This window comes from Durio zibethinus, chromosome 11, assembly GCF_047325235.1.
Source record: "Durio zibethinus cultivar Kanyao isolate XHJ-2024 chromosome 11, ASM4732523v1, whole genome shotgun sequence".
Classification (NCBI taxonomy): Eukaryota; Viridiplantae; Streptophyta; class Magnoliopsida; order Malvales; family Malvaceae; genus Durio; species Durio zibethinus.
In genome coordinates this window covers 1,373,185-1,394,147 of record NC_143172.1, presented here as the reverse complement: position 1 = coordinate 1,394,147, position 20,963 = coordinate 1,373,185, and the positions used below count along the sequence as shown (strand labels likewise).

At 34.6% G+C, this 20,963-nt stretch overlaps 7 protein-coding genes and 1 pseudogene across 11 annotated transcripts; 4 read left to right on the top strand and 4 right to left on the bottom strand.

Annotated features, from left to right (window-relative positions):
• Positions 1-3,601: 3,601 nt before the first annotated feature.
• LOC111289648 (expansin-like B1) lies at positions 3,602-5,391 on the top strand. 2 transcript variants are annotated; one of them, XM_022880876.2, is made up of 5 exons: positions 3,602-3,951; positions 4,039-4,142; positions 4,275-4,456; positions 4,793-4,925; positions 5,072-5,391. In XM_022880876.2, exons 1-5 carry the CDS (start codon positions 3,807-3,809, stop codon positions 5,273-5,275), a joined length of 768 nt encoding a protein of 255 aa, XP_022736611.1. In that variant the 5' UTR covers positions 3,602-3,806; the 3' UTR covers positions 5,276-5,391. The 2 variants fall into 2 exon arrangements, with proteins under 2 accessions (XP_022736611.1, XP_022736609.1); XM_022880874.2 differs by having other exon boundaries at positions 3,614-3,951; positions 4,036-4,142.
• A 118-nt stretch (positions 5,392-5,509) lies between these two features.
• Positions 5,510-8,402, bottom strand: LOC111290029 (pentatricopeptide repeat-containing protein At5g43790-like). The gene has a single exon (XM_089767555.1). It carries the CDS (start codon positions 8,356-8,358, stop codon positions 6,475-6,477), a length of 1,884 nt encoding a protein of 627 aa, XP_089623681.1. The 5' UTR covers positions 8,359-8,402; the 3' UTR covers positions 5,510-6,474.
• Positions 8,403-8,525: 123 nt separating this feature from the next.
• Positions 8,526-12,032, bottom strand: LOC111289647 (pentatricopeptide (PPR) repeat-containing protein). 2 transcript variants are annotated; one of them, XM_022880873.2, is made up of 3 exons: positions 9,313-12,032; positions 9,034-9,203; positions 8,670-8,948 (listed from the first exon to the last, which is right to left on the bottom strand). In XM_022880873.2, the coding sequence occupies exon 1, from the start codon at positions 11,615-11,617 to the stop codon at positions 9,404-9,406; it is 2,214 nt and encodes a 737-aa protein (XP_022736608.2). In that variant the 5' UTR covers positions 11,618-12,032; the 3' UTR covers positions 8,670-8,948; positions 9,034-9,203; positions 9,313-9,403. The 2 variants fall into 2 exon arrangements, with proteins under 2 accessions (XP_022736606.2, XP_022736608.2); XM_022880871.2 differs by having other exon boundaries at positions 8,526-8,948; positions 9,034-12,032.
• A 715-nt stretch (positions 12,033-12,747) lies between these two features.
• LOC111290998 (non-specific lipid-transfer protein 8-like) lies at positions 12,748-14,628 on the top strand. The gene is made up of 2 exons (XM_022882525.2): positions 12,748-13,331; positions 13,858-14,628. Exons 1-2 carry the CDS (start codon positions 12,955-12,957, stop codon positions 13,865-13,867), a joined length of 387 nt encoding a protein of 128 aa, XP_022738260.1. The 5' UTR covers positions 12,748-12,954; the 3' UTR covers positions 13,868-14,628.
• A 213-nt stretch (positions 14,629-14,841) lies between these two features.
• Positions 14,842-17,859, top strand: LOC111289499 (transcription factor MAMYB pseudogene; annotated as a pseudogene). The gene has a single exon (XR_016346114.1). The product of XR_016346114.1 is annotated as a transcription factor MAMYB pseudogene (transcript).
• On the bottom strand, positions 16,371-16,995 carry LOC111289500 (17.3 kDa class I heat shock protein-like). Its single transcript, XM_022880602.2, has one exon. The coding sequence runs from the start codon at positions 16,993-16,995 to the stop codon at positions 16,525-16,527; it is 471 nt and encodes a 156-aa protein (XP_022736337.2). The 3' UTR covers positions 16,371-16,524.
• On the top strand, positions 17,456-17,859 carry LOC111289502 (uncharacterized). Its single transcript, XM_022880606.2, has one exon. The coding sequence runs from the start codon at positions 17,456-17,458 to the stop codon at positions 17,732-17,734; it is 279 nt and encodes a 92-aa protein (XP_022736341.1). The 3' UTR covers positions 17,735-17,859.
• A 904-nt stretch (positions 17,860-18,763) lies between these two features.
• On the bottom strand, positions 18,764-20,963 carry LOC111289501 (vacuolar protein sorting-associated protein 55 homolog). 2 transcript variants are annotated; one of them, XM_022880603.2, is made up of 5 exons: positions 20,810-20,963; positions 20,072-20,201; positions 19,931-19,970; positions 19,281-19,365; positions 18,764-19,176 (listed from the first exon to the last, which is right to left on the bottom strand). In XM_022880603.2, exons 2-5 carry the CDS (start codon positions 20,171-20,173, stop codon positions 18,984-18,986), a joined length of 420 nt encoding a protein of 139 aa, XP_022736338.1. In that variant the 5' UTR covers positions 20,174-20,201; positions 20,810-20,963; the 3' UTR covers positions 18,764-18,983. The 2 variants fall into 2 exon arrangements, with proteins under 2 accessions (XP_022736338.1, XP_022736339.1); XM_022880604.2 differs by having other exon boundaries at positions 20,072-20,237; positions 20,810-20,962.

Here is a 20,963-nt window from a genome sequence, read left to right as displayed (position 1 = left end):
ATTTTTTTATATATTAATAGTAAATATTTTTAATTTCATAAGTGAGATTAATAAATTATAATACATCTCACTTTTACAATTATTTTTTTATTTTTCTTATATTTTAAAGAATATGTATCAATTTATTAATTTTATAGTAGAATTTTAAAAAATTATGGTGTAATTGGATATATCATTTAAAACTTGGAGATAAATTTATTGTTATAATCTAGATGACCCAATCTCAACAATTTATCAAAATTTTAATTTTGTTATGATAATATCTCACAATTCACTTTCCATTTATGAATTAAATTATAGTTCATATCAAATGTTATAGGTGTTAAACAAAAATATAGAATAATAAAAAGAATATTCCAATTTCATTTCTAGGTGCTTGAAAATGGGAAAAACAAGTGGGGGTGCTTTTGTTATTTACAAAAGGCATCAGGTTCTTCCACACTTTTTAGGAAGTTTCACATTTTTAATGGCCACCAACACATTTACTTTTCAACTTTCCTGGAAACTTGGGGTCCTCCATGCCAACCAGCTTGGCACTTGGCTGCTAGTGCTACGCAACACACCAACCCATAACTAACTATATTTTCTCTCTCCTCCTTGATCACGTTTCGGCTTACTGTGTATTTTTCAATTAAATCTTAGCAAAGTTCATAGACTTTTATATAGAAAAAAGTGTGGTAAAATCAAAGTTGGCTACGTCCTCTTGCACTTTCTTTTTCTTTTGGAAAAAATAGCCCATGTTATTGGAACAAAAGAGGCCATAAAATTATATAAAAAAAAAGGGTTAAAGGTAAATTTGAGTCCATGTAATGTAATGTAATCTACAGTAGAGTTATTGAACAAAATTTCAACAATTAACCATTTCATAGTTTCATAATTTTGGCAAGGCTTTGGCTTGCATTGATAAAAAAAATTAAGCTTAAAAAATTGGATGGAATTTAGATTTAACATATTTCATGCTTTGTTTAGAGCAGTGATGGCCTTGGAAAAGTTTAGCCACCTACTTTCAGCTGTCCAACATGTAGCTAGAAACATCTATTAGTTGGAGCTTTAGCCAACATTGAGACCAGGCCTGCAGAGTTGAACTCATTTTGGTTTTAAAAAAAGCCCTTTGGTGGATTGGATGGGCTTGTCTTAAATATATGATATACAGAAAAGAAAAGGAACGAAACAAGTTTGATTGATGAGCCTTCTCCTCCAGGATTTTTTTTTTTTACTATTCAAATATTTTTTAATTAAATTTTTTATACCTACAATCTACGAGTGTTAAGATTTAAATTTTAAATTTTATATAATTTTTTTAAAAATGATTGCATGAACTAAAAAAAAAAAGATTTATTGCTATTATTGTTTGACAAGTCTTAAAATTTGTGTTTGATTGGGACAATACACATTTGGTTGAATACCTGCATAACTTTCAACTTGCAAGGAATTATCATCTTTTACTTTAACTGACAGTTGACAATTATATGCTACAAACTTGTTGCATTCATTCTTTCCCATTGTTTGGTTTCCCAGAAATGCATCTGATCATATTGTGTCTACATCCAAAACCACTACTAAACATGGTGGCAAAAAGTTAAGAATTGAAGTTGGAGAGGCACCAAATTGTGGGGATTTCAACTATTCAAAGTGATCCAAAAAGTTGAAAAGGGTGTTAGAGATCTACTTGTACATAGAATTTAGGAAATGCTTTTGAAATCTTGGAGAAATAATTACTATTCTTTCTGTTCCATAAATACTGTTTTAATTTGACTTTTGAAACAGAATTAGTAACAAAGAATTCACAGAACTACAGTCATCCCACACTTCCCCAAAATAACTTGTTGCTGTTTAATGACATAAACAATCAAAAACTTCAAAATATATAAATGGAGAAATGCAAAGTAACTTTGGTACACTCTTGTTTCTTAGATGGGAAAAAAAATATAGAAAATCTGATTACCTAGAAGTGAGTGGAGGACTTGGCTTTGTTGCTTTCAAATTTCAACATGCTCCAGTTGCTTTCTTTCTTTCTACAACTATAGCTTCAACTCAAACGTGGGAGAATCACAGAAGTACGTACCTCTCCAAGATGAGAAATTCTCTTTGTCCGGCTGCTTTTGACAAAAAGTTAAAGAGTGAAATTAACGAGATTAGCACAAGAGCAATACCTGGATCATGGTAAAACTCATTGTCTTCCATGGTTCAAGTGCTTTGTTGGGTGTACATTAAAACATTGCAAGAAAATTTCAAAATACTTTATCCATCCAATAGAACTTTATAAGCATTATTTTGAGTTAAATTTAAACTAACCGGATTTTACTTTTCAAGATGTTAGTCTTTCCTTTTCAAACATCACTTAATCTATTAATAAAATATTAAATATTTAATTTAAATAATTATGATTGAAAACTTGTTAACTTCGAATAAAAAAATAAGTGATGCATCATAAATATTTAAATAAAGAATGACTGATATTAAAAATAATTGTTATGGTAACTGTAATGCACCAAAATCTTAGAATATAACTCTTAGACCTATAGTTTCATTTGTATGAGAGCAACTACATGATTTGTCTTTATGAAGGCAAAGGTTAATTTATTCCAATTTAATTTCCACTAATGGAAATTGACGCCAACAGAGGGGGTCCCTTTGCCAAAATGGTTTCCATGTCACAGGTGATGTGGTTCACTGGATTTCTTTCACGTCGGTCTACGTCGGCGTGCTGTGTAAGCGTCATTTCTTCGACCCCTCCGAACAAAATTTCCAGCCAGCTTGGGTACTCAGTCAGCTGCTATCAATTTCAGCAGGCTCCCAATGGATTGCTGGGGTTAGCACACCTTATCTGATAGTTGATGATACTGAGGTGAAACGTCTATTTGGGATTGACAAGCCAAAGTAATCTTTTGAAATCAACTTGAGAAATGAGTTATCATCAATATCCACAAGAAAGTCTAATCTAAAATCCACAAGAAAGGCTAATCAAAAGAAAGTAAAGATAGAATTGTTTATATGATAGAAAAATATTATATCATATGCTTAAAAAGCACACTACTGTAGTGTATAGCTATTTGAATTGACGCTAAAATAACATAGAAACATAGTTGAAGCAACACGATGTTGGACAAAAGTAGAGATGGGCGTTTCACTTACACCTTCCGCCCCCCAAGAAAATCGCAGCCCATAGCTAATGGGAACACCAAGAAAAATGACTCACCAAGCTAGGGTTCTTTAGTGCAAAAGCACCAAACTCTCCTCCATCTGATTAAACTTGTGGCTCGAAACAAAACCATTTCACATATTCTCATTCAAAGTACTTAATTGGTCATCATTTCAACTTTCAACCTACTTGCAACCCCCCACCCTCTTCTCTTGTTAGGTGAGGATCAATAACCTGTCATGGTCGAAGAGCTTGAATCTAAGAATTAGAAAACGTTTTGAGAATCAAACAAATTTACCACATTATTCTTATACATAACATTTCACACTACAATAAAGTCTAGCTGCATGACCGTTGTCTAAAAACTCGTCAGAGATTTCAATAAAGGAAGGAAAAGTGCTTTAGAATTCAAAAGTCAAGAGGGATGTTTCCACATAATTTCATGTCAAATACTTCTTAAGTCTAAAAAGATAGCTCGGAAATACAATCCTAACAGAATTCCACTCAATATTATTTATGGAATGTCAAAGTTGGCAAGGTTTACCAAACTAAGATATTTTGGCTGCTTGTTTCACTATAAATACGAGCTGCAGACCCTGTTATTCCATGCACTACCACCTTATCTTCTTTGCTTTCATTGTAATCTTTGCTCATTGAATCCTCAATGGCTTTCTCTCTTCAATCCCTTTTGATCCTTTTCACAACTTTGCTTCTGATACAAACTCTGGCAGAGGCAGCAACGTGTAGCAACTGTTTCACCCATTCGAGAGCAGCATACTATCCAAACTCTGATGAAAAGGGAACAGATGGTAAGAGAGACAGGGACTGCAGATACCATGTATTGTGCATAACACAAACATAAATGCTCACTAATTTTCTTAACTGAATTCCAGTAGGTGCATGCGGTTTTGGTTCTTTTGGAGCAACAATAAACGGTGGAGATGTATCAGCAGCATCTGACCTCTACCGAAATGGCGTTGGCTGTGGTGCTTGCTACCAGGTATTAAAGAAAGATATGCCCTGGCACATGTCATGAAATTTTTATGTATAATGCTTAAATAATACTAAACATGCTCTTGAATAATGCAAATGGAACTTTCAATATACATTGAACCAATGCTTACTTTGCAAGGTGAGGTGCACCAACAGCAACTATTGCTCGGACAAAGGTGTGACTGTGGTTATAACTGATCAAGGTTCAGGTCACAACACTGACTTTATCCTGAGCAAACAAGCCTTCGGTAGGATGGCTCAGACAACAGATGCAGCTGCATCTCTATTAGCCCTTGGAGTGGTCGACATTGAATATAGGCGGTAAGATTTCTCGATATTGAGGATCACGGATGAGATAGAAGCAACTTCAGGAAAAACGATAATGAATGTTGTTCTATAAGTAGAGGGAAAAGGGAGATCTTAATCTTTTTTTTTTTTTTTTCAGTCTTCAACACTCTTCTTACATGAAATTTTCAAAAAACCCCCCTTTTCTCTCAAAAAAAAAAAAAATCATAAAAAAGAATGTAACAAAAGTTCTCTTTTATTATTTTTGCTGTTGTTTGCTTTTATCCCCCGTAGTCACAAGAAACAAGGAGTATACCACATAATGATAAGACAAAATCATGGATCTCTTACCCTATTCCTCTCTTTATACAGTGTTCCATGCAGCTACCCCAACAAAAATATTACTATCAAGATTGATGAGAACAGCAACTACCCCCATTATTTGGCATTTGTTCTATGGTATCAACAAGGTGACAAGGATATCACAGCTGTACAGCTATGTGAGGTATTATGCTTTTTCCGAACCTAACATTCTATTTAGTCTCAACCGGTATGGATTAACTGCAGAGTTGTAAAAGGAGAATAAATTTGGTGGCCAAATCTACAAGAGCCAGTACAATACTTACTAACGGATACTTCTAATATGTGCAGACTCAAAGCTTTGTATGCAAGCTCTTGGATAGGAGTTATGGAGCAGTATGGACAACCACTTCACCCCCAAGTGGTGCATTGTCTTTAAGGATGTTATTGAGCGGAGAGGATGGAGATGAGTCATGGATTGTTCCTGTTAATAACATACCAGAAAATTGGAAAGGTGGAGAGACATATGACACAGGAGTTCAAATTAATGTCTAGAGATATACATCAGAGTCATTCATTTCTTTGTTTTAGCAATAAAACTAAAAGAATAAGTTCCTAGCTTTCTTCAAATGTCTTCTTTCATTATGTTTTATGGATTAGTATATATTTTATTATTTTGTGTCAAGGAAGGGATGACAAACTTTAGTAAGAGAAAATCTTATGTAATCTTTCTAATATTGAATGAAATTTTATGTTTCTTAATAAAGATTTAAATTTCTCAAAGCAGTCATCGTAGAAAACAGCACTATCCATATAGTCAAGGAAAAGACCTTGACTTTTTTCTTCTAAACATATTTTTCAAGTTTTACTGTTTTCAGTCCATTTCCATTTTTAGCCAGTTTCCTGGTTTTATCCACACACATAGTATTCCATTACTTAACTAAACAAGACAAATTTCATAATTTTCATGAGAATTCAACATACCCTGTTTGTTCAGACAGCAAATCCTTCAGCAGTTCTCAAAGACCAAATAACAAAGATGACCTTGTATTCATCATCATAATGCTTCTTAATTCTACTAGTTTCCAATAGATAAGGTATGGATAAATCTAATTAATATCAACAATAATACAGTGCCTTATAATGATGATAATCAGAAGCACCACAAATATCAGCTCAGAATAGATTGCCAAACATCCTTGGCTGAAAAGCCTTAGTAAAATCTGAACAAACCATAAACAATAACCAAAAAGTATGAACTTCAGTATTCATCATAAGCGCAAGGGCAAAAAAAGGAAAAAACTTGAAGGTTTAAGGTTAAGGTAATGAAAATGAATTATTTTATGAATGCAAAAAATATTGGTGATTATCTCCACTTGAAGAGGGTGGAGAAAGAAGGAAAGCTCTTCAACTAGATTCTAAAACAGCATAACATAAGCTGAACCTGCTGAATCAACTTCATAGAGATTTATATCTCAGTGATCTATGACCTATAAAAAAAAAATTCAAAATAAATATTGAAACAAGAAGAAGTGGCTCAACACACCTCTTCAGCTTGCTTTATGTTGTCATTGCCTTATCCTAATAAATTGCAGTTGGATATTCTAAGCCTATCCAGTTCTGATGTTTATAGAATTGTAGCCACTGCCTTAACTGTGGCATTTTCCAGAGACGTTTTCTTGGAATTTTTATTCTTGATCGGCTATAAAATTCCCTTTGTGCAGTTTTCCAATTAGTCCATCATTCCTAAAATCTCAAACCCCAATAGAATTTCCACAAGACAGTTTCAGCTGAACACCCAACTCCATCGACATAGAGTATACCATGGTTCTCCGATGTGGTGACTCACTTCTTTCTGACAATCCCCTATCCTTGATAAGCTTTCTAATGCTTTCTACTTCACCCCATTTCCCTTTCAGAGAATATATGTAAGATAATAATAAATAGGGTCCAACATCCATTGGTTCCAAGTCAATTAGCCGCTTGGCTACAACCTCTCCAAGCTCTAAATTTGAGGGGGTCCTATATGTAGAAAGCAGAGCTCTCCACAGGGTTGATCCTCCTTCCGCAGACATCTCACTCTTAAGCCCGTCTGAATGTTCCATCAAACCAACCTGATTAAGTAGATGAAACATGCAACCAAAGTGCTCCACCTTGGGTTCAATTTCATAAACTCGGCACATTATATCAAAGCACCACCAACCCTCTAAAACCTTTCCTGCATGCTTGCATGCAGATAAACAACTGACAAAAGTAGCAGCATTTGGCGTTTGACCACTCTTTTCCATATTGATGAACATATCCAAGGCTTTCTCGACAAGGCCATGCATACCATATCCCATGACCATGGAATTCCAAGACACCACATTTTTGTCAGGCATGTTATTAAAAACATCTCTAGCCAAATCCATAGCACCACATTTTGCATACATTGTTAAGAGAGCAGTCGAAAGTAACGTATCACATTTAATCTTGTTATTTTCAATAAAAGAATGAACCCACAAGCCCTTATCAAGCCTCCCCAACTTTGCACATGCTGTCAAGATACTAACAAGAGAAGCACTGTTAGGCCGAAGCTCCCCTCTTTCCATCATCCTATCAAACAAGATTAAAGCCTGGGTGACATACTTCTTAGATCGAACATATAAAGCCAACATGGTGTTCCAAGAAACAACATTCCTTGCAGGCATCCGATCGAAAAGCTTACGAGCCTCTGAAACATTTTCAATCCTAGCATACCCATCAATCATACAATTCCAAGAAACAACATCTCTAAATGGCATCTTTTCAAACAACTCTCTCGCCAACTCCATTTTCCCAACACCCACGTATCCGGCAATGATTGAATTCCAACTAAAAGTATCCCTGTGAGGCATCTCATCAAACAGCCCACGCGCAACACCAACCTGCCCATTCTTCACATAGCCATCTATCATCGAATTCCAACTCACTAAATCCAACACAAACCCATCATCAAACACCTCACGGGCACTCCCAATCTGCCCACAAACCGAATACAAGCGAATCAATGAGTTCTTAACAAACAAATTAGACTCGAAGCCAAGTTTCAAAACCCGGGCATGAACCTTTTCCCCTACTTTCAAAGACCTAATCTCAGCACAAATTTTCCCTAACAATGGAAAAGTATACTCATTATGCTCAACAAATTTACCCACCATTTTTTCATAGTAAAAACTCAAAGCACTAAATGGGTCATCAAAGTTCAAAAAACCCTTCAATATAATATTACAAAGAAACGTATCAGGTTCTTTGATACAATCAAATACCACAACGGCATAAGAAACTGAGTTTAAAGAGTTGCAAAGCTTTCTTATCACCCGACTCGCCACGGAAGGGTGTTGGAGGAGGCCAGAGATGAGGAGTTGAGTGTGGATTTGGTTGAATTGGTTGAAATTGGTGCATGATTCTAAGGCTTGTAAAATGGGGTGGGTAAGAGTTAAAATGGGTGGTGGCCATTGTTGGTTGTTTTCTGACGGTGGGATTAGGAGTTGGGATTCGTTGGGCCACAGCTTTGGCGGGGGTTTAGAGAGGTTTTTCTGGGATTTCAGGAATTTGTCGAGAGTGAGTGAGGATAAGCGTACTGAAGCTGGCTTGGGTAAGTTGACGCCGACAGTCATTGCTGTTTCTGGTTTCCGTTATTTGGCGGGAAGGGTATGGCTTCCAAATATATAGGTAGAATGTAAATACTCAGATTGTTGTGATAAAAAATAAAGAAGTTCAGAAAGTAATACCATAAATAAACATTTAAGTTGATTTTAGTTAACGAATGAAAAAGGCTGGTTATTAGCATCCACATTAATTATCTATGCGGAACCATTGATCAGGAAATAAATAAATGTATACAGCTAGCCATATATATGTGATCATAATGAAGAAACAAGGGCAACAACTTTCGGTGGAAGAAGAAAAACCAACGGCCACACCAAAATGTACAAAACATTCCTATCAAAAAAATAAATAAATAAAAACTCATATTTGTATCCATATTCTACTTTGAAAACTGTTGCAATAAGTACATCATCTAGCAGTCCAAGAAAGAAAGAAGCTAACTATTTGAGTGAATCCTCTCCGTGGCTGGCACTGTTGGACGTCATTCCACTTCGGGCAAACTCTGTTTGTTCATCATTTTCTTGTTACACGTTCACTGGCACAAGAATCTCTGAGTGATCAAAGGATGACTGTTTTTTAAATCGGAAATATGAATTTTCTGCAATAGTTTTAAAGCAATGTACCAAAGTAAGCACTGAACTATCTGTAATTCAGGTCACTGACAAACAAGTCAAATTAATTACCTTGACCATATGTGCCATGGGACCACCCCATCTTGCCTTCAACATTTTTCATTGAGTCCTATGTCATCTTTCTCACATAGCTCAAGCAAATGGTTAGTTCTTCTAAAGTTCTAATTCTTACAAAGTCGGCATCTTGCTTTTTGTCTCTCACCTTTGCCCAATTTCAACAGCTAATAAAGAAAAGGATAACAGATCGTTTAACTCTTTTGCTATAGGTATAAAAGTACAGTGCTAGATGAAAACAGTAATAAAACTTTTGTTGTATCAGCCTACTCTTACTCCAATCAACAATGATTTTGAAGGGTGATGATATCCTGTCAGAATGCAGAGTAACTAAGAAAAGAATCACTGTTTGTGCAGTATGTTGTTGTCATTTATCAGAAATCCCAAATAAAAGTGATAAAACTTCAGCTGCTTGTGGATGAGGTTTATCTCCTGACTTGAACTCATGGACTCTCCCATTCAGCTGCATCCAACTACACCCAGGGACTTTTCTTACTCCTTTCAAACCCATTTCTTTTCTTAACTTTTGCTCTTCCATGTGCAGACCTCTTGCTGCATATATATTGCAGAGAACCACATGGGCTGGTGCATTCGTTGGGTCCAGCTCAAGCAGTTTCTTGGCAGCATGTTTAGCAATCTCAACACCTGTCTCACTGAAGCCACATACACCAAGTAATGCCCCCCAAATAGCACAACCTGGTTCAAAAGGTAGACTCATGACAAACTCTTCTGCTTCCTCTACTCTCCCTGCTCTGCCCAACAGATTGACTATAGAAACATAATGCTCTAAACCAGGTTGAATTCGATAAATATCTCTCATTGATTTAAAAAATCCCAATGCTTTACTAATAAAGCCTACATGACTACATGCTGATAGGATACCCAACAAGGTAACCGAATTTGGGTGACTTCCAGATTTCAACATGGCTTCAAAAATCTTTAGAGCTTCATTTGCTAGCCCATGATGTGAAAATCCCATGATCATTGAATTCCATGAAATCAGATCTCGAAAGACCATAGTTGAGAATATGCTATATGCATTATCTATTAACCCGCATTTTGCATACATGGTGATAAGAGAATTCTCAAGAATCAAATCAAATTCATATTGTGTTTTCACTAGCATGCAATGGAGTTGTCTCCCCTGATCAAGATTTGCTGTTGCTCCAGCAGCCGCAAAAAGAACAGAATATGTGGCATTCAAAGGGAAAACACCTTGCGCCCACATCTCCAAAAATAAAGAGGTAGCTTCTATAAAAAGTTCATTTTGGACATAACCTGAAATCATTGCTGTCCATGCAACTGCATCCTTTTCTGGCATATTGTTAAATAGATGACAAGCCTGTGATACTTGTCCAGTGCTCAAATAACCATCAATCATTGAAGTCCATGAGATCTTATCTCTAATAGGTGATATATCAAACATATATTGAGCCTTTTCCAACTGTCCAATACGAACATAACCAGTGATCATGGAATTACAAGATTGAACTGAAGAGTTATTCAAGTTCTTGTTAAATATATAACATGCAAAGTTCATGATACCAAATACTGAATACATCTGAATGAGGCTCCTAGATAACCTGCCATCATAATCATCATACTCCAAGCCAGCAACGATAACTTGAGCATGTAACTGCTTGCCAAGATAAGGAAATCCCATGCCAGCACAAGCATAAGCAAGCGATATAAAAGTCTCACTATTTGGTCTTATTTCATAGTTAGCCATTTCTAGAAAAAGCAATAGCGCTTCTTCATAGAAACCATTCCAAGTAAACCCTCCAATCATGGCTGTCCAAGAAACAATATTCCTCTCAGGCATTCTACAAAACAAACAATACCCTTCATTCACATCACCAGCTCTGCAATAACCTGCCATCATACTAGTCCAACTAACCACATTCCTATCCTCCATTTCCTCAAACAAAACTCTAGCTTCTTTCATTCTACAATTCTCAGCATATCCAGAAATCATGGTATTCAATGAAATTATGTTGCGGACCGGCATTATATCAAAAACCAACCTTGCCTCCTCCAAATCCCCATTCTTAATCAGCCCACCAATCATAGAATTCCATGACACAACATTCTTTTCAGGCATATCTTCAAAAAATCTCTTTCCCTCACAAACTCGACCACTTTCCAACAACCCACATAACATGGAAGTCCACGAAACCACATTCCTTTCGGGCATTTCCTCAAAAAACCTCCTCGCTTCACTAATCCTCCCACACTGCACAAAACCCGACAACATGGCATTATAACTGACAATGTTCCTCTCAGGCATGATTTCAAAAAGCGCTTTGGCTTCATTAATAAAACCATTTCTTGAGAACTTTGAGATAAGAGAAGTTAAGTGAATAACACGGCCATGGTTGCTTCTTTGAGGCATTCTGTCGAGCAGGTTACGGGCTTCCCTGAAACGGTGATCGGACAGGAGATGAATGAGTTGGGAGTCATTGAAAGTGAGTTTTGAGTAATAGGTATTTAAGAAAGTGGGTTGGGATTCGAAGGAACGAACATGGAGGAGATAATATCGACCAAGAGAAAGTAAGGGTTTTGAAGAAGAGAGCGGGCGCATTAGCCGTTACTTTGCAAAGGAGTCGTTAATGAACAAAAATGACAATTTAAAACTATAAATATAATTGGTCAATATTTTGCATTCTATGTTAAACTAATTTAATTATACTGACAAAATAATTAAATTGAAAAACTTTTAATTGATAGATTTTATTAGTAGAATTTCATCCCATATAAATACTCTAAATGTAACTGATAGTATATGATAGTAATAAAAGTACTAGAAATTAAAAAATATTAAAAATTGTACACGTTGAAACTTAAATTTTGAATTTATTAAAAATGTTAGTGAATTTGAATCTTTAATAGAACAAAGTATTCAGGTAGAATTTTTAAGCAAATATATTGGATTTATATAGTTAAGTAGCATTAACATTATGTTTGACTGATTTATTTAAATCCAATTTAAACGAGCAAATTAAGAAACTTAATGGAAATGGTAATTAGCTTTACCAAGCAAACCAAAGTAAAGTTCTATAGTTCTAGTTTTATACATATTAATATTTAGTTGGGTTCAGATGTCCATTCATGGCAAGACATTAGCAATAGATTTTCAATATGCTGGACTCTTCTAAAGGAAGTAATCTTGCCGTATTTGATTGTATAAATTCCACTAGCTCTAATTCTGAACCAAACCCGTCACTTTACCTTAATAGCAATTTAAAGGAAGCTTTCATGGAGTATTAGAACCATTTCACTCCGCAATTAGTTGGAGGACATTTGTTAGGTGCAAATAGAAAAATGTAATTTAAAGAGAAAAGAAAAAATTGTATGGGTTTTGATTTAAATTAAATTTATTGAATGTTATTTTTTAATAATATTATATAAATAAATTAAATTAAACTCTAAATTTAATTGAACAATATTTTTTTCAAAATTATCAACGGTTTGAGTGATAAAAAATTTGATTTTTTTTAAGTAAAGTTTCGATTTCGAGTTTTGTGAATGAAAAAAATAAATTTAGAAGAATTTGCTTTTTTTATAAAATTTGATTTTAAATTAATTAAAATTCAAAATGATTATTAAATACCACAAAATCTGACAAAAAGAAAAGTTCTCTTTCAAGATTCATATAATTAGTGATTTCTTAATGCTGGAATCATTTCGTATAGGATGCACAAATTGACATGGCGAACCTTCTTTGGTTTATTCCAAAATAATTCATCAATCACACCTAGCTTGGGTGTAAGAAACAAGAAAATCACTAATCCCGTATTTGTTCTAGTTTAAAATATTCACTCTTTTCTTGGACTAATGAGCCTTTCGATCTTCCTATAAAAGCAGACAAGAACCAGTTCTGACCACCTCAAATTAAGGTTTCTCTTGTTCTTTTGGAGAATGATGGCTTCGAGAATCAGAATCCTTGCTCTGGTTGCTGTTATGCTTCTTCTCTTGCTTGCTTCAGCTTCAAATGCAGCGATTTCGTGCAGTGATGTAATCAAGGACTTGAGACCTTGTGTGAATTACCTTGTGAATGGAACTGGGAAACCACCAGCCGCTTGTTGTGCTGGAGCCTCCGCCGCATCATCCTCCGCTGACAAGAAAGCGGCTTGTGAATGCATTAAATCAGTAGCTAAGAACATAAACCCAAAATCCCAGTTAGCCCAGGCTCTTCCTTCTAATTGTGGAATCAATTTGCCTGTCACCGTTTCACCAACCGTGGATTGTTCCAATTACGTAATCCATCAAAAAATTTTGCTTTTCTTGTCGTTTTGGTAAGTAACATTTTAGTTAAAGGCCAGAAAAAAAATAAAAAAAATTAAAAATTGATTTAAAATTATAATATTTAATTTGATTTGAATTATTTTTTTATTTGATTTGGATTAAAATAAGATATTAAATGTATATATTAAATTCGAATTAAATTTTGAACTGAGACGTAAAAAATTAAAAAAAAATCAAAACAAAATTTATATTTTTATCAATTATATATATTTTAAATTTTTATGAAATAAAAATAATTGTTATATATAAAAATCTATTTAAATATATCAAAATTTTATTAAAATAATATATAAAAAATTAAAATTTAAAAATCGATGAATTAAATTAAATTGAATCGATTAAATTTTATTTACATCAAATTAATTATAAAAAATATTATTCAAATTTAAATTAAAATTTAAAATTTTATAATATTATATATTATAAAAAAATCGAATCAAATTATATTCGAGCCGAATTATTACCACTTTTAAGTTTGATTGGTTCAAGTTTTTTCACGGTGGTATCCTTTTGCAGGGTCGGTTGAAACATAAAGCGGCCTCAAGGAAGAGCAGGAAAATCCTCCTTTCATGGAAGCTTAACTATTTTGTACTCGAAATAAACTGGAATCCAATTACCACTTTTGGATTCCTTCGATGAATAAAGCTTAATGCCACCATCCAATTACCACTTTTCCTATTATATGCCTTGTATTCTAATATTTATTATTTGATATGTAATCTCTTATTTTATTTTAAGATTATAATTTAAAAAAAAAATAATGTTTAACATCAATTAAGAGTTGTTGTATATTGCTTGTTTAACATACATCTTAAATTTGGAAAAAAAATATAAAAATAAATGATATGATAATAGTTGTAAAAAAGGTTATACAATAATATTACTTTTATTATGCATACGCGTAAGAAAGTTTATTAAATTTTGTACGTAATATGATTAAATATGAAGATATTTGTGAGATTAAAGGTTTACTTATAACATAAGTTAATTCTTAACTACAAATCTCAGACTTCTCATTTCACCCTCAAAAACTTTCAAATGATGTGGAATCCCATTTAAAGGAAAAAGCATTGATTGGTTTTTAATTTAAAATTTTAAGTATTTTCCTATGCTTATGAATAAATTTTGAGTAATTTTATCATCTCATTATTTCTAAATTAATTTTATTTGTTAAGGATTTTCGTTTGACCGGTATAACACGATTAAAGTATTAATAATTATTTAATTAATGTTAATTAATTAATATATTTTTAAATTCATTGATGTATCATTACAATTAAAATTGATATTTAAATTTACAAATTTAAAAAATTTTAAATGCATAATATCACTCTCGGTTATATATATCTAATTAGTTAAGGATTTAAGGTAGGTTAAAAATAAAAAATAATAATGTTAATTAAGAAAAGGAAAATATAAATTGACAAAGTCAGAGTTGTCGCCTGTTTTCTGATTTAGCCATCGCCATTCCCATTTTAGCCTGTGAAAATACACTAGAATATGGAGTTCTTGGACGAGGACGCGAGACCCAGATTTCTCTTCCAGTCACGCCCTCAACCCTCCTCTTCATCCCAAGAAAAAACCCCACAAAAACCTACCAAAACCTTACTTTTCATTTCCCTTTCAATATCTTCCCTTTTTCTTTCTCTTTCCCTCTTTTCACTCCAGAATGAGCCCTTCAAATCCCTCCTCTTTTGGCTCTCTTCGTCCTTCCTTCTCGGCCCTTTTGCTCCTCCTTTGCTCACCGGCGGTGATATTCGTGTTGGTCATGGACCAATCATCCCTGATCCCGTCGATCAAGAACCCCCACCTGAGCCTGAGTCCAAGAAAAAATCTTCCCAGAGGCGGTCAAAGCCTGATAAAATAGACGAATTGAGTGGAAATCGTGGTTCTTTAGTGGAAAATGCAAATGGGTTTTCGAATTTAGAGGTGAAAAGTAAAAATTCAAATGGGTTATCGAGTTTAGCGGTGAAAAAAGAAGATATTGGGCGTGGTTTTGATGGGGAGGAAAAGGAGTGGAGTGGGGCAGATCTGGAGATTTTGAAGAAACAAATGGTGAAGAATCCAGTTGGGAAGCCGGGTAGATGGGAGGCTATAGCTGCAGCCTTCAAGGGGAAACATAAAATGGAGAGTGTGATAAAGAAAGCAAAAGAACTTGGAGAGAAGAAAGTGGATGATGCTGATTCATATGCGAAGTTTTTGAAGAATAGGAAGCCAATGGATATGAGAATTAGTGGTGGAAACGAAGGTGTGATAATGGAAAATCAAGGAAATGGCAATGTTGACAATAATGCTGAAGTAATAGGCTGGAGTTCAGGGGAAGACATTGCTTTGCTTAATGCTTTGAAAGCGTTTCCGAAGGATGTGCCAATGAGATGGGAGAAGATTGCTGCTGCTGTCTCTGGGAAATCAAAGGCAGCTTGTATGAAGAGAGTTGCTGAGCTGAAAAGAGATTTTAGGAGCTCAAAAGCTAGCAATGAAGGGAATTAAAGGTTCTTGTCTTTTAGGAAATTTTGATTTGAAGGTAGAGGTAACTGATGTTCTCCAATTGAATTCCTGTTTTGAGAGGATCCATTTTCCTGCATGTATTTGATATGAATTTGAGTTCATTGATAGATTTGTTTGTTATTAGAGGCTTAACCTTTCACAATGGCGAAATTTAATTGAGACATGGCAATGAGATTACTCTCTTTTAGTTTTATTGACATTGTTTTATATTAATAAAAATTATATGCTATTCAAGTTCATCAATGGTTTTATTGGTTGTTACTTGTTAGAGATTTGGCTACTGATAATTTAATTTTATAATTCTGGGTAAACTCTTTAATCTATTGATTGTGTTGTGATTTGCAGTTAATAAGCTTGAGTCGAATGTTTGTAGTTATAATTCAACGTAGAATTTTGCTTATATTATTTTGTCTATACTTGCATGTATAAACTCATAAAATTTTGATCTTGTTAATGAACTTTTTCTTGCTCTATAAAGTTCAATTCTAGCACCCTCGTGAAGCTTTCTGCAAATCAGCAAATGCAAAATATAGAGAATTACATTAAAATAAAGAAACTTGACATTAGTATATTACAATATTGATTTTACAACGATGTGTATATGATATAGTAGTAATAATATATAATTGCATCCAAAGATGATGCATATAAAAACGTTTCAAGCCTTTCAAGTTTTCAACCAGAAATCTCAATGGCTTTGACATCAGGCTTCTTCACTTCCTCCTTGGGAACAGTAACAGTAAGAACCCCATTTTCCATGGAAGCTTTTATCTGATCCATCTTCACATTCTCACGCAACCTGAACCTCCTCATGAACTTCCCACTGCTACGTTCAACCCGATGCCAAGTGTTGTTCTTGTCTTCCTTCTCAACGTTCCTCTCTCCACTGATTTGAAGCACCCTGTCGTCTTCAATCTCCACTTTCACTTCTTCTTTCTTGAGACCGGGAAGGTCAGCCTTAAAGACGTGAGCTTCCGGGGTTTCCTTCCAGTCGATTCTGGTGTTAATAAAAGCACGAGTTTCGGGTATACGTGTGCTAAGTGAAGAAGAGAAAGGAAGGTCGTTAAAAGGATCCAATAAGTCAAGAGAGAACGGATCGAAGATGCTGCTCCTTCGGTTGCCAAAGAAACTTGGGATCATCGCCATTTTTTCTTTTTTCTAATGAAATCTAAGGACTTTGATGTAGAACTGGATGAAATGGCAAGCTCTTTATTTGCTGGCAAGATCTCTCAAAATCTGTTGCTTTGTTCTTGATGTCGTTAAGGTAGGAAATGTTGGGTATATATAAGAAGCTGAAGAGGAATCTAGTTCTTTCTCGTACATGTGTCTCGAGCCTCAAGAAAACTTTTGACTTATTCACGAATGTTGGAGATTTTGCTTGAATGTTCTGGTCATTTGTGTACTAAAATTAAACTCAATGTTTGAGTGGGCTGCACTACATTTTCTTGGGTCCAGGTGGCCTGGTATACCCAAAAAGCTGACCTTCTTGCCAAAACGCAGCGTTCTGTTGTAACACCATCTGAAATTTCATAAACACGAGGTCATCCTCTCTAGTTACCTTTCTCCAAAAACCCTACAAGCCCCCGAAGAACTCGCACAATCAACCATGGGTCTTCTCTCTTGGTTCAGAGGTGACTCCAAACCTCAAACCCAAACCATACCCAAGTCCAACGAGACTCCGAAACCCGTTCCGGGAATGAACGGCGCCGTTGAAGTGCCCAGACCCGAGAGTGTTACGGTGTTCGAATTCGGGTCTGTAGCTGCTACTACAGATAAGGTTACGTTAGCGGGATTCTGCCCCGTGTCCGACGAGCTCGAGCCTTGCCGCTGGGAAATTCTGCCCGCGAATGGATCCGACGCTCCTCAGTTTCGCATCGTCTTTTGACAATGAAAAATCTGTTGTAATTCGGTAAAAAAAAAATTTGATTATAAGAAAGTCGAACCTTAAAATAGACTTGTTTTTATAGACTATTGTTTTTCGGTTAATAAGAAGTACATTTTTCTTATGAATTTTGATTGTTTTATTTTTATTTTAAGAATTTAAGTTAATTTAGGGTAGAAAAATGCCCAAATTATTATGTATTCTCATTAAGTTATTTCAATCGGTAATTTTCAATGCACTGATCAAAATCATTAGCTTATCTCATTCTGCTAAGTCTTATGTATAGTTGAAATTTTTGGTCAAAATTTGTATGAAAAATTATGGTTAGGTGAGCCCTTGGCATTTTGGTGATTGAAGTGTTACTGTGGCACAATGTCATACTTTTCTCACCAGAGAGGAAGGTCTTGTCCTGGTTTTGCGTTTGATTGTTATCTTTTACTGCACATAAGCCAAAATCTTTATCTGTTAAGCTTCATGTAACTTTTTTAACTTGAAAAAGGCTTTTGATTGTAAACACAATGTCAAATAGAGCCTCGTAACAAAAACGATTTTTGGCTTTTGATCATGGAAGCTGTTGGTCAATTCAAAGCTAAACCAAGGTTATAACTTGTTTTGTGGTTAAGAAAAGTATGGTTATGCCATCATTTACTTCGTTTTTTTTTTTTAAATTAAAAACATTTTAATCATACATTTCAGAAGATTCAAGTCCCCCATGTAAAATACGAGGGCCGCCACATTCTCTCTGCTATATTAAATGGCTCTTCAAATTCATCATATTCATTTGTTTCTTGAGTATTGGTTTCACAGGCACGCCATTGCATCTTACTTGAACAAACAAACTTCATTGAATGTATTCCACAGACTCTGACAATGAGCAATATATATGAAGCAAATGATAAGGAAATGGTATAGTTTTAATTGCAAGGTACTAGCCAGTTGAATCAGGTTATTGTTTTTTTTTTAAAGATGACTTTTGATCACTGTTTAAGACAATTATGGGAATGCAAAGTAGGTTTTCTCAAGAAAACAAGCATGCCTGCAGATTCTTTATTCCACCCATCACTTTATAAATGTTAAATCAAGATCAATCTCTCAAATGTTAGAGCAAATTTTTGAACACAATAATGGCACTCATTACAAAGGAAAAGAAAAAATCAACTGATCAATCGGCATGAACAAACATGGAAATGAGGCTCATCAAAACAGGAAATATTTAGCCTAATCTGAACTAACTTTGATAATCAGTCATCTTTCAGAGGAAACTGTAATCATCATCATCATTCATTCGAATACAACACATTATGGCTAGAACAAATATGAAATATGATGAAAGTTCCATGGCCAGGGCGCCCCAACCAATAACTCCAGCATGCTTTAGGATAGCTGGTATAGCTATGCTTCCAACCGCAGAAGCTCCAGTCAAGAATTTGGTTGCATTGACCCAACTGTTCATTGGCAAGAAAATAAAGAGTATTCTAATTCTCAAGTTTAAACTGAAAACGAGGATCAGATCTTGTATATGAACAAGTTTAAGGCAAAAAAATTTTACCTATTGTCTGATTCAGATAAAAGAGAAGAACCATCAGAGCCAGCAAAGAGCATCAAAGGCATTGGAAGAAGGACATACATTATTACTGCAACAGCAATGACCCATGTCAGCATGCTTAAATGAAGTAATATGATCAACTACTTGGAGGTTCTAATGCTTTAACGAAGTAACATGATCAACCACTTGGAGGTTCTATCTTAATCAAACAAAAGAAGTGACATGAAGATCTCAAGCCCTCCTTGCTTATACACACACTCGCACATGCAGTCACAAACTTCACACTTACTCAAACATTGCCTCTAATGTGCATTTAAGCAGCAAACTGGCAAGAGATTGTAACATGCGTAATGCATGTCCCTACATGCTCACTTCAATTGAATCCTATGATACATAACTTTGTAGATTCAAGAGCAATTGTCTTCTTGAAATCATAGGAACAACGAACTGAATTATAAGCATCAGCTTTTGAGGTAGATGTACAAGGACATGTACCATTAACAACTCAATCAGTAATAGACAGCCATGAATGAGTTACAAAACTGAAATTTTAAATCTTAAACTTGGAAAGAAACTAACAAAATTCATTTGAGAATAAGTAGCTCAATTGTCAGGAACAGAAAACCAAGATCACAACCTTCACATCTGCTTACCAGTCAGCATTGGCCACCAATTATTGTACAGAGCACATGCCTAACACATCATGCACAAGGAATCAGAGCGAAGAAATGGTACGAAAACTTAGGGAAAAACAATGCAAAGGTAATTAATTAACAGAGAAATGCATTACTAACCAAGATTTGCAATACAATTCCTCCTGAAACTAATATTGCCAAAACTGCAAGTTTTCCAGTGTGCGAGCAGTTGCGCATATAACCTGGTAAGTCCGCCATCATTCAACTTGTCTCACGTCATAGATAACACCTGAAATGAATGAATTCTCTGTTTCACTCCCCAGCCCTGAAAACAATAAGCTAGACAATTCTCGTCTAACACTGGAAAAATCATAAGCTACCAGCAAATATATAGTACGGCAATCATATTTTCATACTACTCACTTTGCATCAATTAGTTCCACAATTTTCTTGCAAAAAAAAAAAAAAAAACAACCAATCATAAATTTAAAAGATTAGCTAATAACATAACTAAAATTGATTATGGGGTTTCCCATACATCATTCAAAATTTAACCACAAAGAAAACTACATATATCAGTGTGAGACATTTCCTTTCTTAATGCTTAACAGCTTAAAGAAAAGAATTTTCTTATCTTTTTTTTTTTTTTGAAGTAGATCTCATGTTAAGTTCTTTTCAAGTCCCATCCTTTAGAAGTTATACATTCATTTCGTTGAATCTCATTAAAACCCAAGAAAGGAACACCCAAAAACGGAATTCTACGATGGACCCAAGAAAATTCAAACTTTCATAAAATTAATTTATTTCTGTAAAAGAACAATTGAGTTGAATTCCAGGTACAATTCCATGCAAATATAACCAACAAAGACAAAGAAACCAGAATTTCGAATACTTTACCAGGGGTGGTTGATCTGGGTAGAGAGTGTTAATGAAAATTTGGGAAGATTAGGGTTTTGACTGAAGGAATCTAAGAATTTGGGTGTTTTTCTGAGTACAGCTACAGAACAGACTACATTTATATTAGAGAATAGTCCCAAAAATATACTAACGA